The sequence below is a fragment of the Ursus maritimus genome, unplaced genomic scaffold, assembly GCF_017311325.1.
Source record: "Ursus maritimus isolate PB19 unplaced genomic scaffold, ASM1731132v1 scaffold_12, whole genome shotgun sequence".
Taxonomy (NCBI): Eukaryota; Metazoa; Chordata; class Mammalia; order Carnivora; family Ursidae; genus Ursus; species Ursus maritimus.
The window spans coordinates 58,338,712-58,355,072 of NW_024423564.1; the positions used below are offsets into that span (position 1 = coordinate 58,338,712).

The 16,361-nt window shown below is 48.9% G+C and overlaps 1 protein-coding gene across 1 annotated transcript in view; it reads left to right on the forward strand.

The window, feature by feature from the left end:
- C8B (complement C8 beta chain) overlaps positions 1–13,711 on the forward strand; it is a 37,896-nt gene extending 24,185 nt beyond the window's left edge. Inside the window, exons 9-12 of the mRNA XM_008699149.1 lie at positions 2,371–2,534; positions 8,982–9,135; positions 11,233–11,301; positions 13,416–13,711. Coding sequence (XP_008697371.1) covers positions 2,371–2,534; positions 8,982–9,135; positions 11,233–11,301; positions 13,416–13,567 — 539 coding nt within the window. The 3' untranslated portion in view covers positions 13,568–13,711. The remainder of the gene's footprint in view (positions 1–2,370; positions 2,535–8,981; positions 9,136–11,232; positions 11,302–13,415) is intronic.
- Positions 13,712–16,361: the final 2,650 nt, after the last annotated feature.

A 16,361-nucleotide genomic window follows, 5' to 3' on the forward strand; every position in this document is an offset into this window, starting at 1 on the left:
CCAGTCTGGGACCTCTGCGGCAGCCCATGCAGCAAGCCTCTACCTGCTTCACTTACTGAGCTTGAACCTGGGATGGGTGGAGAAAGAGTTCCCCAGCTGAAACACAACAGAAAAAAAAAAAAAATGTAACTGCTGGCCTAGAACACTCTCTTGCACTTGTCACTGCTGTGTGGTTGATACTGTTTCTTTGTTCATTCTGCTGGCGCTGGGTTGGAAGATACATCCTGCAAGAGAGGCATGCGTAGAACATAAGTGCTCTTGGAAGAAGACTCCTAGGGGCACCAGGCTGGCTCAGTCAGTGGAGATGTGACTCTTTTTCTCAGGGTTGTAAGTTCAAGTCCCACGTTGGGTAGAGAGATGACTTAAAAATAAAATCTTTAAAAAATTTTTTTTTAAATTAAGAAGACTTATAAACTAACCCCCCATGCAGGTCACTTGATGGAACATCGCCCAGACCCTGGAACCCTTGCCAACTACAACTCCTCCCTCCCTTTGGGTGAAAACACCATCCTTACTTCTGTGTTAAACACATCCTTCCTTTCTTAATAGCTTGACCACCATATGAATCACTAACCAATACAGCTTAGTGTCGTTTGCCTTTTTTTCTTATGTTTTAAAGATTTTATTTATTTATTTGACATAGAGAGAGAGAAAGAGCGCGAGCACAAGAAGGGGAGGCAGCAGAGGGAGAGGGAAAAGTAGACTTCCTGCTGAGCAGGGAGCGCAATGTGGGGCTCCATCCCAGGACCCCGGGATCATGACCAGAGCCGAAGGAGACACTTAACCGACTGAGCCACCCAGGCGCCCCTGTTGCTTGTTTTTGAACTTTATATGGATGGAATGTAATCTATTCAGTTCTGGGTTTTGGTGGTTTTTCTTTCCATTCAACATCATGTTTCTGTGTATAACTATAGTTAATTTCCGTCGCTGCATAGTATTTATTGTATGAATGTAACACTTTGTCCATGCCGCTGTTGAATTTGGGTCACTTCCTGTTTCAAGCAAGTACAGTCACTGGGGCTGTGAACATTCTTACGCAGCCATCTGGTACACTCGTGCAAGGGGTTCTCGGGGAATGCACCAGGAGTGGGATTGTTGGGTTGTGGACTATGTCCTTTTTCTGGACTAGTTCTTGCAAAGCTGTCTTCTGGAACGCTTGTACCGCTGTACCCCCCCACCAGCACGTACAAGACTCCCTCTCCACAGTCCTCAGGTGTTGCAGGCTCAGGGCTGAGTGGTCACTTGACACCACCTGTTTTGGCATTGGGTATGTGGAGAGATTAGAACGAGAAGGACTCGCTGATGTGATTGAGGGCTTTCTGGGAAGCTCCACGGGAAGTCAAAATAGTAATCATCTCATAGTAGACACACCTTAGTGAGTATCTGTCCCGTATGAAGCCCAGCTGTTACAAATGTTCCCACCTGTTATCCCACACAAAGAAGCACTATAGCCTAGAGCGTCAGCGGGGCTCCCCAGATAAACCTTTTCACCCTTAGCGCCTAAGATTTCTTATCTGCGGGGCGCCTGGGTGGCGCAGTCGTTGGGCGTCTGCCTTCAGCTCAGGGCGTGATCCTGGCGTTCCGGGATTGAGTCCCACATCGGGCTCCTCCGCTGGGAGCCTGCTTCTTCCTCTCCCACTCCCCTGCTGTGTTCCCTCTCTCGCTGGCTCTCTCTGTCATATGAATAAATAAAATCTTAAAAAAAAAAAGATTTCTTGGGGCGCCTGGGTGGCACAGCGGTTAAGCGTCTGCCTTTGGCTCAGGGCGTGATCCCGGCATTATGGGATCGAGCCCCACATCAGGCTCCTCCGCTAGGAGCCTGCTTCTTCCTCTCCCACTCCCCCTGCTTGTGTTCCCTCTCTCGCTGGCTGTCTCTATCTCTGTCAAATAAATAAATAAAATCTTTAAAAAAATAAAAATAAAAATAAAAAAATAAAAAAAAAAGATTTCTTATCTGCAATTAAGGGAGTTAATACATGTACCACAGATTACTGGCCGACACATTAATGATCAACAACTCATCTCCCTGTCAACCTATTTACCTATCTATGACTTATCTATCCACACACACACACACACACACACACACATATTTATCTGTCCATCAGCTCTCTTCCATAGACCCAGTGATTGGCATTTATAGATGTCCCTTCCTCGTCCTGCCCCCAACTTGTGTCCAAAAGATTGAGAGAGCTGCCTTTCTCCCCTTGCTCCATGACTTCCTCACTGGCAGGAACCCATCTTGTGCCCCGGCACCTCCAGAATGACTTTAATAAATATTGTGGTAATTACGTTGTTGGTTGGGTGGCAGTAAATTCCAAGGTGCTGAAGTGGATCCCTTGACATGCCAGGTCTCTGTGTCCATTCCAGACCGAAACAAGAGAAACACCATGGTGGATGACTTGGTGGTCCTTGTGCGGGGAGGGGCAAGTGAGCACATCACCACCCTGGCATATAAGGAGCTGCCGACGGCGGACCTGATGCAGGAGTGGGGAGACGCGGTGCAGTACAACCCAGACATCATCAAAATTAAGGTACAGCTGGGGGGCGCCTGGGTGGCTCAGTCGTTTAAGTGTCTGCCTTCCGCTCAGGTCATGATCGTGGGGTCCTGGGATTGAGCCCCGCATCAGGCTCCCTGCTCAGCGGGGATCCTGCTTCTCCCTCTGCCTCTGCCCCTGCCCCTCTTCCCCTGCTTGTTCAGTCTCTCTTTCTCTCTCTCTCTGACAAATAAATAAATAAAATCTTAAAAAAAAAAAAAAAAGAATGCCGGGGCGTGGGATACAGAGCTCAGTAAGACCCACGCCCTAATCTCGAGGCACACACATTTTAGTGGATAATGTATCTGGAGTGGACCGATTACAATATACTGTTCAGCACCAGCTAGAGACCCTTGAGTCCCTCCCACTCAGGGCCCCCAAGTTGCTAAAGGAAATTCACCACAGCTTCTGATTCCAGCCTTCTTAAATAGATATTGTTTCCATTTCATCAGAGAATCACTCTTTCCATTATTTATTTTAGCTTTCATTCATTCAGCCAACAAATAATGGTTAGGTTCCTGCAATGGGACAGGAATTAGGACACTGGCGGAAAACACAGGAAACTGTAAGGATCAAGCATATGGTCTGTACCGAGCAAGCAGTAAGACACACCCAGGCACGACCATCTTACAGGACAGGGTGAGGCCGCACGGTGATCCCGAACGTTTCGAGCACCTACCGTATTACTGACACCCTGCCAGGGGCTTTAGGAGGGTTATTTCATCGAATCCTACCAAGTCTGCAGATCGCAGATGCTGACCTCCATCTTGTGGCTGCTGAAAATCAAGGTCATGGAGGTTGCATCCATCCTCAGCTGCTCAAGAGTCTCCGTGAGGTCTGCACCCGAGACTTTGACCTCTTCCCTCTCCTCCAGATTTTCCTGTGGGTTTGGTGAATAAAAACTAATGATCCCAACCACCTGTCACCCACACAAGAGCAGTTTTGCAATCTTAAACTAAGAAGTTTGCTCGAACAGGACTGTCGTACGCATCAACAGTAGGGGGTCCTTGCCTGTGGGGACTTCTGCATGGTGTCCACGTTCCATCCTCGGCCATCCTCTTCTCGCCATTGTCTATACCGTCATTGGTTGTCTGGCATCCACCCCCTCCCCCCGCTGCCCCCAGAGATTTAGTCTGGCTGCCAAGGAGGGGCGATGAGGGACTGGAGCTCTTGACGGGAGGCTCTGCAGTCCCCAACCCCAGCAGCTTCCCACAGTGTCTTTACTGGTATGTCAAATGCATGGTTTCTGCAGAACAAGAAGGCTGCCATTCACATGCTCTCCTCGGCTTTGTGTTCAGTAGTGACACTGAGGGTACAGCTGTTGACAAGCACTGAGGAGACTAAAGTCAGCCGTAGGTCGTAGGCAGCTCCAGAGAAATCTGGGATTGGCTGACGGTGTGGTGACATTGGTGTCACAGATGGGCATGGGAGTGAACAGAGCTCAAGGCAAAAATAGATCCCCAGCCTCTACTTGTCACTTGCATTTTATCCGCATCTTTTTTCTAAAACTGAGAATTAATGGAGTTTTCCTCGGTTACCCACCTGAATAGGTTGGATGTGCCAGACTGGGCATGGGGAATGTCAAGTGCCAAGCATGTGATGTGATATGGTGTGTATGATGTGTGTGTATGTGTGTGAGAGAGAGAGAGGGAGGGAGGAAGAGAGGTAGGGCAGGTTAGTACGCTAAACATCTCAGTCCGGCCTGCAAATAACCTCAGAGGTACAGTGAAGACAAGTGCTTCCCAGTCTGTGCGTGACGTCATGGAAAGCATCACATACGCTGTCAGGGTAGTGCTGTGAGGGGCTGTGTGGGCTGACGGGGGCAAAAGAGGAAAGACTCAGAGATGTTTTCAGGAGCTGGAGAGGCAAGAGATTACTGACGGCTCTTAAGCCCTTCCTTTGTAAGCCCCGGACCGGAGTTGGAAGCATACGTTCTGGGCATCCCACTCTTGCACGCACTCTCTCCGGCAAGAGAAGACTGCAGACGGCTTCACATCAGCTCACCATAATTCTCTGCAGTGTCAGCTCACCAGGAAGTTGGAGCAGCGATTACTTTCCGGGACTGTGGAGGCCACTGGATCAGCGATTCCTGGACACAGAGGTTTAGCCGGGGGTTACACCCATAAACCATCCTTGAACATCGAGACCTGAAACACGATACCATAAGAGCCAGGTGGACAGGGAGGAAGAACACTGAAGAGTCTGCTTCCACTGTTTACTGGTAAAATCCAGACTCAGAGAAATGGCTCTTTCCTCAAAGAGCTAAGAAATAGCAGTGACATGTAAAGAGAGTCCCGAACACAAAAGGTTGAAATTACATTCAAGATGCAGAAGACAAGCCTCCACGGAAAAGTGGAAAAACAGAAGTAAATTTTAGAATGCGTTTGGTTTGTGATGAGAAGATTTAGGAGGAAGTCAAAAATAGAAGCTGAGCTCTTGAGTACTCATCAGATGAGAAAGGAAGTGGCTGACTCTGGGAAACCGCAGGAGCCGATGAAAGCCTACACTGGAAACTGTAAAGAACAGAATTGACACTGCAGAAAATTGAGTCAGTGATGTGAAAGGTGCCATAAAAATATTCTTCTCGTGTAGAAGCAAAAGACCAAGAGATTAAAGCAATGACGTAAAAGAAATAACGACGAAAAGAGAGTAGAGAAGGAGAAATCGAAAACTCAAGGACTTCTTCTGAGAAAGAGACAAGACTAAATTTGAAGATGCATTAATCGTGGACATAACAAGAGAGACTTCCCTGAGCTGATAACGCAAAATGGAGAACTCTTTGAAAAGTGGGCAAAAGTACTGAAAACAAGACAATACTGAAACGCATCCTAATATATTTTTTTTATTTTTAGAAACATATCCTACAAAAATAAAAGTTGTCCTGGTGTTAGAATTCTTTGCAACACTAAGTGCCTGAAAGACAGTGGAGTGACAACCACGGTGTCTTGAAGGAAAAGCTCAGGGCCCAGCGAAATGGTCACTGATGGAGGAAAAATCCCAAAGACATTATGAATGGATAAAGGAGTCACCTAAAGATTTGCCAGATTTGTCAAGTGAAGATGCAGGATGTCCAGTTAAATTTGAATTTCAGACAAATAATGGATAACTTTTTAGTATAAGCATGCCCCAAATATTTCATGGGACATCCTTGTACTCACAATCGTTTGTTGTTTATCTAAAATTCAACTTCAGCTGGGCATTCTGTATTTGGCAACCCTAGTCACCTAGTCTACCAGCCGTGTACACGTCTATAAGCAGTCAGGGAGGCTAGGTTGTGGTCTGAGATCCAGGCTGATGGAGAAGCTATTATACAGAGCTCGGGCATGGCCCAGGGTAGAAGGAAAAGATAGAGTTGTGAATAGTGCCCACGGAGAGGTCAGGAAGGACTTGGTTATGCTGCAGTAAAAAAAAAAAAAAATCCCAAATCTTAGTGACTTAAGACAACAAAAGTTTATTTCTCAATTACAGAGCATGTCCAAAGCATATTAAGGAGGGGGCTATTGGCAGTGCCCTGCGGGGACCCAGGTGATGGAGGCTTTATGTGGTCATGTGCTTCCAAGATCACCAGAGCAGTGGTAAGGGAAGGGGAAATGTCACCTCGCTCTGTTCTGAAATCTTCACCCTGGCAAGGACCCTCCCTCTGCTCACTCTCCACCGCTCAACACAAGTCACGTTGCAAACCTGCCCTTAAGGATGTCAGAGGATTGCAGTCCTGCTCTGTACTCAGAAAGAAACGCAGCTGATCTGTTGGTAACCAGGGATAATCACACCTTTCTAACAGTGTGACCATCATCCCTTTCTAAAGCAGTGTACTCGAAGATTCTCGAAAGGCAAATGACTCTGACCAAGAGATGCGGGGCTCGATCTCATGGCCCTGAGGTCATGACTTGAGCCAAAATCAAGAGTCAGACGCTTAACTGACTGAGCCACCCAGGCACCCCAGGTGATCACCATTCTTAATGATAACGGATAATCATTGCACTGGCAATAGTGATTAGGTGCTGAACTAAATACATACATGATCTGACTTGATCTTTACAGCAATCCTATGAAGCATGTGGTCTTCTGGAGCCCCATTTTACAGATGAAAAGGCTGAGGCACAGAAACGTTAAATGGGCCTGCATTGGGCTCCATGCTGGGCGTGGAGTTGGCTTGAGGAGTCACTCTCCCTCTCCCTCTGCCCCTCACCCCCTGGCTCTCTATCTCTAAAAAAAAAAAAAAAAGAAGGAGAAGAAGATAAATGGTGATTATCATTATTAGGGTCCATTACGGGGAACTTCGTGGAGTTTAATAAATAGTGAGCACCATCCCTTTGCCGCAATATGATAAAAAAAATTTTTCACAAGAGCAAGTGTGCTTAGGACCCCATGGTCAATATGAATAGGTAAGACTGTGTATTTGGGGGAGAAATAAGAAAAAGGGAGGGACTAAGCAAGAGGAAGAAGAGGAGAAAAGAGAGAGGAAGACCAGAGGAAAGGGCCAACATATGAAAGAAGGGACAATGGTGCCCTACCACCGTCGAACAAAAGGAGCTGTGGAGTCCAGGAGTCGCTGCTCAGTCCCAAGGTAAACTGCAGTCTGCAAAATTTGGAGAATACCGGCATAGAAACTGTAAATGGGAATAATCAAGCCACTTCTATCAATAATTACCATGAACTAGTAAGAAAAACAAAAGCTTTTGGTTCAGAGTCCTGGCAATACTATTTAACGAGTTCTTTGACGTTGTTCAAGTCACTTAACCTCATCTGAAAGCAGGGCTAACAGTTGCTACCTCGTGAGGATGGAGTGGAATCACGTGCGTCCACCACCAGCCCCGCTTCTGGCGCGCGATACACGGCGGAGGTTTCTTCCAGTGCCGCCCCTGACTTGCTCTCTCTCCTGGAGCCGAGCTCAGCGCTGGTAGGAGAATGCCTGGGGGGTTAAAGGCAGCCTTTCAAGGTGCTCCGGCAGGGAGAGCAGATTGTTGGAGGAGCTCATTCTGGTGAACAGCAAACCCCCCACTTCCCTCCCATCCCTCCCCCACATGTGGCCAGCAGGCTGGACTGTTCTGCAAACCGCCTCTGGATCAATTCATTGACCACAAAACGGTGAGACAATGGGACCACCAAGGGGCCTTGCTTTGCCCACTGGAGCGAAGGTCAGCATCAGATGCATTAAGAAATGGAAGCAATTTTCTTCCCACTGGAGGCTTCTATTAGGCATGATTGCCTGCATTTAGACAGACCCTAAACTCTCCAGAGCTGGGTTAGGGCAGGATCACAAACAAAATCTGGAGAGGAACCTGGCCCTGGAGCTGAAACTAGGGCCAAGAGGCTCCGAACATTTTTAACTACTTCTTTGCACTTCGCCTCAGACTTTTCCTAGCCCGTCAGCACCATCACACTCTATGGCTTCCTCTTGTAAAACACTACCATGTCCACGGGCGACCAGTGACGCTGTCCCTGGGTCTGGGTCTCTGCTGTCCACCCCCTCTTCTCCGGGCCAGCTGCTATTGCCCTGATGAGGCCTTCCATCCCCCATTCATTCGCCCATCCACTTTTTTTTTAAGATTTTATTTATTTATTTGAGAGAGAGCGCGCGTGTGTGCGCACGTGAACATGAGCAGGGGGGAGGGACCTGATCCCAGGACCCTGGGGTCGTGACCTGAGCCGAAGGCAGATACTCAACTGACTGAGCCACCCAGGTGCCTCGCCTATGCACTTTTATTAGCTGTTCTCACGACACTTGGGGCTAGACCCCAGAGACACAGAGCTGACAGTAAATATCCCTGATCTCCAGCAGCTTACCTTCTAATTCAAGAAGGAAAAAAAAGATTTCAACTCATAAAAAATATTAATGACTGCAAAGGAGCAAAGAGATAGAATCAGTCTTGGATGAGCGCTAGACAGTATGCTGAGCACTTCATGGTGGGAAGGTGCTCTGTGAGCTTTGGAGCTCAGGAAAGGCTTCGTGGTGGTGGCTTTTGAGTGACATGAATGATTTTGCCAACTTTGGCGGGGGCAATGTTGGGACAAAGCTCCTATAAAGTTTCAAAGAGCGGCTTGAAAATCACCTCCTCTCCCCCACCAAAGACAGGTTAACCAGCTGCTCTCCCTCCATTCGCAGTTTGCACTCACGCCTGTACCTGCTGTAAGTACATGTAACTGTGTCTCTCTCTCGGGCTTCCTGTGGATTTTATCTTACTCATGACTTATGCTTAATGCTTGGCATTTAGGAGGCATTCAGTAGGAGCTGGCCTGAACTCGGATGAGTTTATTTGTGGATTTTGGGTAGGATGGGACAGACCGAGGATAGGGCATCCGTCTACATACTGGGGCATCCAGCCAGGGTCAGATGAATCCCCTTGTCTCATTCCAGGCCCCTCGCTCATTCCCGTGGGACCTTGCTTCTCCATTCTGTTTGGTGAATGTCTTCTGTTGAAACGCATGCCTTCCACTCCCCAGGCGGAGCCTCTGTATGAATTGGTGACGGCCACAGACTTTGCCTACTCCAGCGCGATAAGGCAGAACATGAAGCAGGCTCTGGAGGAGTTCCAGATGGAAGTCAGCCCTTGCCACTGTGCTCCCTGCCAAGGGAATGGAGTCCCTGTCCTGAAAGGTACCGTTTCCAGGCAGCTGGCGTCCCTGCGGAAGATATCCTCTGGAGGGGCTGGTGCTGGGGCCAGCACACCATCAAATCCACATACCCTCTGGGTATCTCAAGAAGAGTTCCAGGTCAATCCCTAGTCCTCTTCCCGAGGCCCCAAGGACCATCATAAAGCCCTCTTTATTTTCTCAGAGGGAACAAAGAGCCCCCGAGGCATTTGGAGCCTCTAAAACTGAGCTTCCGCACCCTGACCAGGTATTAGAAGTACCCGAGTGAAACTCGCCCCCTGGAGTTAGGGCGAGACCTATGTGGATAGAGCTACTGTTGCTCAAGCCCCCACCTGGATCATGTGACTCTCGAGAAGGTTCCTCATCAGGATGGGTAAACTCTCTCCAGGTACTTCTAATCCGCAGCCGGGGTGGGACTCCCCACTGCTGAACTCCCCACCTCCCTGGAGCAGGTGAGGTGGGATTGGACGAAGGGGCCCCTACACTCCGGTGCAGCTCTGGGCAAAGAGCATGCTGTTCCTTTAAGGCAGCTCGCAGCCCGGGCCCACGTGAGAGTCCGGAGCCTCAACCCGGAACAATTAAAGGGAATCGCTGGGATTGGCCTTTGAGAAAGCCTACCAGGTGATTGCACTGCGGAGTCAGGGCTGAGAAGCTGATCTACGGCTGAGTTCACTGGCACGCAGGATCCATGATTTCACTGGCTTACAGACTAGTGGGAGAGCTAGACGGGACCAAAGAGTTACACTAACGTGTACCGAGCATTAGAACAAGTGTTAGTCTGACTATTTCCCAAGAAGTCAGAAAGTAGGCAACTAGGACATGCTCCTCTGGCCCAGAATGCCTAGGTTCCAGCAGCATAACACCGAAGGAGCTGGCTGAGAATGTGCCGTCTGCAATAGGAGGTGGGGATGGGCTTGGGGAAACTCTCTGGACCAAATAAGAGGCCCTGGGCTCTGCACGTCCTGACCTATACATGGTAAGAAGATTGGGGGCTGGGGGAGCGGCAGCAAGGATGGGCCATTTGAATTTGATTCCTAACTTTAAGGGCCATATCCGGGGCCACTGCAATGGGCAGAGCAAATTTGGGTTTGGCTGAGGCCTAAGATCTTAAACTCCTGCGGCGATGGCTGAGGAAAGGTCCAGTCCAGTGTGAAGCCAAAACAAGATATCGGGAGCAATTGGGTACAGCAGATCCCCACCCAGGGAGGGAGCCCCCTGGAGTTAGGGCGAGACCTGTGTGCATAGAGCCAGCTCACCAGAGGGGACACAGGAGAAGACCGGTTCCCAACTGAGACTGAAGAGTATATGTCTAGCTTCTCGGACAGGGTGGGTGGGAGCAAAGCAGAGATAAGTGAGAGCCTAAGGTGGGGAGTTCTGCCCTCAGAATGGGGACACCTAAGTGGGGATGTGGTCAGCAAGAAGTGGGGTCAGCCCATCAGCTCAAGGTCTTGATCTAGGGTTGCTGAAATCCCCTTGCCTTTGTGTGAAATTTGGACCTAGAAGCTGGGACCCACCTGAGGATGTGCACTGGTGTGAGGAGAATATGCAGCCAGGGACTGGGGTGTGCCTGGGCCTGACTTAGGACAGTCCTGTGAAGGGGTTCTGTGTGATCCAGAGGAGAGTAACTCCAGGGTGATAAGTTACAAGTTAACATAAGAAATAACTCCCAAAGGGTCAGAATTGGCCAAAAGTAGGATGAGACTTCTAAGGACAGTGAGTTCCCCATCACTAGGAGTATTCAAGCAGAGGCTGAACAAGTAAACCCCTTGGGGTGAAATGGAGCACCAGTGACCTCAGTGACCAGTAATGTAGCCTCTAACACTGGAAATTTACGAGGCTGGGTCAAATGTCAGCTCACGAGTAATTTTCCTCAGGAATGCTGTGTGATTTCCCGTGATGGCAATAAACATCCTCATGAGCAAAAGGCCCTCAAGGAAGGAGTAGGTATTCTGGGTCCTGAACCTTCTTCTCTTAAATCTTTTGGCTACATGTTTCTCCTACTTAATCTAATGGCGAAGTGTCACCACTTTGATGTGGGGGGCTGAACTCAAGAGTTCTGTTTCACATGGTACGAGTCACACTCTCTGCATTGTCTTTCCAGAATCACGCTGTGACTGCATCTGTCCTATTGGATTCCAGGGCCCAGCCTGCGAGGTCACCCACAAGAAAGGTAAGGAAGTTCTGAGAGTTGGTCGGAAAGGGGAAATCTAGGGAATTTCGGAGGGTAATTCAAAAGGGCAAGAAGAGCACTGGGGTTGTCGGGTTGGGAGCTGGGTGCTATGCAATTTGAGGTCCATCCTGGCTCCTGATCTTGTATTTCATTGTTTTCACACCTTAGAGGGCTTTGTGTCCCAGGACCTTCATGCGTGGCATTTGCAAGTCATTTCTTTGAATCAATCGAGAATGCTTACCTTTTTTTTTTTTAAACTGAACTTTTATTCAGCGCTCAAAATTCAGCACTTTTGTGAAAGTTTTAACCCTCCACTCCTGAGTAAAATTAAGTAATTCCTCCTATGCGCTCCTATAGCACTTTGAACATATTCTGCTTTGAATTGTGTGTGTCTGTCTCCCCTACGTGTGTAAGCAGAGATCATGTTCCATATATCTCTGTGTCCCCATGGCCCAGCATAGTTGCTGCTCTGCGGGAGGGGCTGAATTAACAAACAAAAGACTAGGCTTTCATCAAGATCATTTCCAGCTCTCAAATTCTTTGGCCAGTTTACTATCTGAGTTCTCAATATGCCCCCACCCCGGATTCCTCCTTCCCTTCCTTTGCTTCGCTTTGCTTTTCAGTGGTACCATTAAAAAAAGGAAATGACACATCCAGTAAAAACAATGTACTACTATGTATCGGGCACCTTGCTGAGTGCTCGGACTCAGCGTGGGTTTGAGTTTCATCTCTAGCATTTAGTAACTGTGACCTTGAGCAACTTATGTGCTTGGTGCCTCAGTTTCTGCATCTGTACAATGGAGACAATGATATTAACTACCTCCTAGAGCTGCCTTGATTTTCTCCTGAAACATATATAAAGCCCTTGGAACAATGCCTAACACATTGTAAGAGCAAAATAAATGTTAGTTTGTTTTAGAGCAAAATGAACAGTGTTACTGTGTCTTTTACATACATTAGATCCTTTGGTCCTCACCACAACATCACAAGGTAGGTATGTCAACATCCCCATCTTATGGATGAAGAAACTGAGGTGCTGCGGATCACTAATGAACTTGCCCAGTGGTCACACAATAAGTGTGGGACCACAGGTTCAGGTCCAGTGTGTCTGCCGCAGCCTTTGCTCTTGACTCCCGCCTGCACTATTATTCTCCCCAGTGAAATGCTCAGGGTGGTTCTTACCCCCTCCACCCCCTGCCACATTGCAGCCAGGCCCCGCACAGTGCTGTGCCCCCAGCATGTAGCGCACAACCACAGGATTTCTCCTGGTTGGAGGAGACCGTGGACACCTCCTACTGGAGCCTTCTCATTTTATGAGTGGGCAGGCCCGGAGATACTGAGAAATGCATGTGGAATGAAACCGCCCATCAGAGACTCAGCCAGACACCTGATATATCATGGTGGATGGAATCAATTACTTGTCAATCTCATCAACAACCAAAAAATCCTCAAGGGAAAAGCAAATGTCAGGGAGGGGAGAGTGCTTTGTTTGTTACTATTTCATGTAACACACAATGCTCACAGAGCTCCTCGGTGATACATTGACAGGAAGTAAATTACTCAGCGTCGTGTAGCTGGGAAGTGACTAAGCTGAGAGCCAGTCATTCACCAGATGTGTACATCGGCCTCTTAACGTGCCAGCTCAGGTGCGAGGGTCAGTGGTGAGCAAAGCAGGTATACATCCTGTCATCGTGGAGACTGCTGTTTAGCAAGAAAGACCTACATCATTTGAATTGTCCCAGAAATACATTTAAAGTTTCAGTTGTAACTGCTATAAAATGCCAAGAGCTTAAAATATGAAGAATTGGTGGGGAGTTAGAGGTCAGGGAAGTTTCCCTGCAGAAACAAACCTTAAATGGAGATCTGAAGGGTGAATGGGATTGACCAGATGAATAGAAGAGGAAAGAGTTTTCCGGGCCAGGGAAACAGCATCTGCAAAGGCCCTGTGGTAGAAGGGAGCATGGCAAGTACAATGGTGTGCAAGAAAGACAGCTGACTACAGGGAGGAGATAAGAGCAGACTCCCAAAGCCTTTTGGCTTATACACCCCACCCCTCCATAGGGCACCAGGTATGACAAGGGCTAATTCATGTTCGCTGACCTTCTTTCTTCTAGATGTCCCCATTGACGGGAGGTGGAATTGCTGGTCAAACTGGTCTCCGTGTTCTGGAGGACATAAAACAAGACAAAGGCAGTGCAACAACCCACCTCCTCAAAATGGAGGCAGCCCCTGCTCGGGCCTGGCTTCAGAAACACTTAGCTGTTGAGGAAGAAGCGCTTCTTGTAGGGACTACCGTGGGCTGCTCATTGCAAGATCTCTGAGCCCTTAGGAACTCAGGCCCAGTTACTCACACCAGCTCCCACCTGGGGCCAGCCCAAGGGTAGAGGGTGCGCCATTCAGGCTGTTTGAAATAAAGACGTTATTTGCAAAATGTACATTGATTGAACAAAGACTGAGTTCAACGTAAACTACGGGTTCCTTAAGGGCTTCAGAATCTTGGTAACGCTCACTTTGCGCACCTGTCTAGTTTTATTCCACTCACTCACACTACCAGCCAGGAACCGTGTTAGAAGTCGTTCACAGGGAAGTCCTACCGTGTAGCAGTGATGGGCGCAGAGTAGGTGCCCGGTAATGAATCAGTGAGTAGATGCGACGTTGTTCCTCCCTTAAGGACGACATGGTCTCATTCGGTGACAGTGGCGGTGAATACGTATTGATGACGATGCCAGCTGTGGTGCTCAGTGTGTTCATTCATTCCAGCCTCATGACGGCCTTACAAGGCGGATGCCACATCAGCCCTCCCAACAGCCGCGGGAGCTGCGGCTGAGAACAGTGACGGGACTTGTGCGGGTTTGCGCCATTAGGAGGTGGCCGAGCTGGGCTGCAGGGCTTTCGGCTCTTAACTGTCATGTTCCCTTCCTCTTGGTAGATGGGCATTTATTTTACAAAGAATTTTTTATGAAATAAAATGTAGAAGAGCGTGTGTGTGTGTGTGTGCGCACACGCGTGTGTGCGCGTGTGGTATTGACAGCCTCTACCTGCTGCATCCTGAGGAGAGTGGATCCCGGTTCCTCAGCTCCCTTTGATGCTGAGCAAAGGAAGGGCGAGGTTGTGCATGTCAGAAGCAGGAGTTCTGGGGCAGAGCTGAATTATAGTGACACGAGTGGGTGCCCAGAGAAGGTCCTGAGCTGGAGAAAAGAGCAAGGGAAACTGATCACTGAGTGAGAGACCGGAAGGAAAGAAGGAAGGAAGGGAAGGACGGAAGGGAGGAAGGGAAGGAAAGGAGAGAAGGAAAAGAGAGAAGGAAAGAGGGAAGGAAGGGGGGAGGGAGAGAGGAAGAAGGGGGGAGGGAGAGAGAGAAGGAGGGGGAGGAAGGGGGAAAGGAAGATGTAGTGACTGGAAGAGGAAACATAATGAAGGAGAAGTTCAAGTTGACAGCTCTGGGGCAAAGTGCAATGTGTCCCTTCCCCTGCCTCTGTACGTTCCACTTTGCTCGCTCGTGCTTTCATCCAAATCCCACCTGGGTGAGGAAGGTGCTTGAGGAGGGAGAATAGTTGATCTTAAGGTTACTAAAAACCAAAATATTTTGGCTTTGTAGATTGAGTCAAGTGATCATTCAGGCTTTAGGGCTCTCATTCATTCTGTCACATTGAAAAAGCCCTTCGGACTTTGCTCTTGTATGCTCCCCGTCTAGTTGCGGAACTTCACGTGAGTTTGTTGAAATCAAGTTGGTGGCGGAAAAATGGTTGAAGGTGAATTGGTTAATCCTGTTCATTTTCCACCAATTTTGTTGTCAGCCGCATCATCTGCTTCGGTTTGCCTCTGGGCTAGGTGCTGGGGCCTGAGACCTTCACACACCCACGATGCCACAGCGTGGGTCACCGCCACTCAGCCGTGCGGCCGGCCCAGCCATCTGGAACGGGGTCGGTAGCACGACGCGGGGAAGGAGCCGATGCGGGCGGCTGGGGGTTGTCAGAGCAGGCGTGCTGGCTCGGCCTGCCCTCGCTCGTGCCTGTGGCCAGGCCGCCGAGCCGACGGCTGGCCCTCGTTTGCCTTGATATTATTGCTTTGCCGTCTGCTGTTATTCCAACAGGCTAATCCAATAATGCTTTATCTCTTTCATTATACCGAAGCCGTATAATTTTCTTGAGTTATAATCTATCTTCTTTTAAGGTTCCCCAGAGACGGGAAAGCGTGGTTCTGTCTTTGGTTGATGGGAGGCTCCCAGGAAGCCCGCGCTAGCAGGTGGGAGCCAGCGCCGCCAAATTAAATTCCGAATCTCAATCACAGCCACCGCTTCTAATGGGAAATTTAAGTTGATTATGGAGATGACAGCCCAGGTTCACGTTTATTGCATTTAGCAGAAATTGTTTATCCTATTAAATACGGTCTTGAAGGAGAAACAATTGAATTCCAGAGTCCCGGCGAATACCCGGGTGACGCCAGGTACCTCTGAACTGTGTAATAATTATGTTCTTATTTGTGGGCTGACTTCCCCTCGTGGCTCTTTCTGCAAACAAATGCATTTAGGAGGAGGCCGAAACATAGTGTAAGAATTAAACAAAATAAATGCAGGCTGTGTTTTTGGCACACCTCGGCGACGGTAGCTCACACTGGCGTACCTGGGAAGGAGCGGGGTGTCCGTGGGGCACAGTCCAGGCGGTGTCGTTTGGCAGTGGTCCTGGAAGTTCGAAGACGCCCCGAGATACCTGGACGTGGGAGGGTTTTGCATCCAAGAGCGTGAATCTCTGAAATGCCGGGAGCTTGGCTGCCGTGCGTCTGATGTGGGGGCGGGGGTCCCCGCATCTCCGCTTCCTCCCCGCGTGACCTTGGGCTAATCACGTGCCTTCTATGGGAATAATAAATAATGATTTTAACAATAGTAATAACAGCTGCCAGTTAGAGAGTGCTACTCAGTTTATGGAGTCTTTTAACGGACATGATCTCAGTTCCTCTTTATCTGAATGTGATGGGGTAGCGATATTCATACACTCATCGGGTGATGTGCAGAGAAAGGCTTTTATATCCCTTACCGCGAAAGGGCTCACTGTGGAAATCAA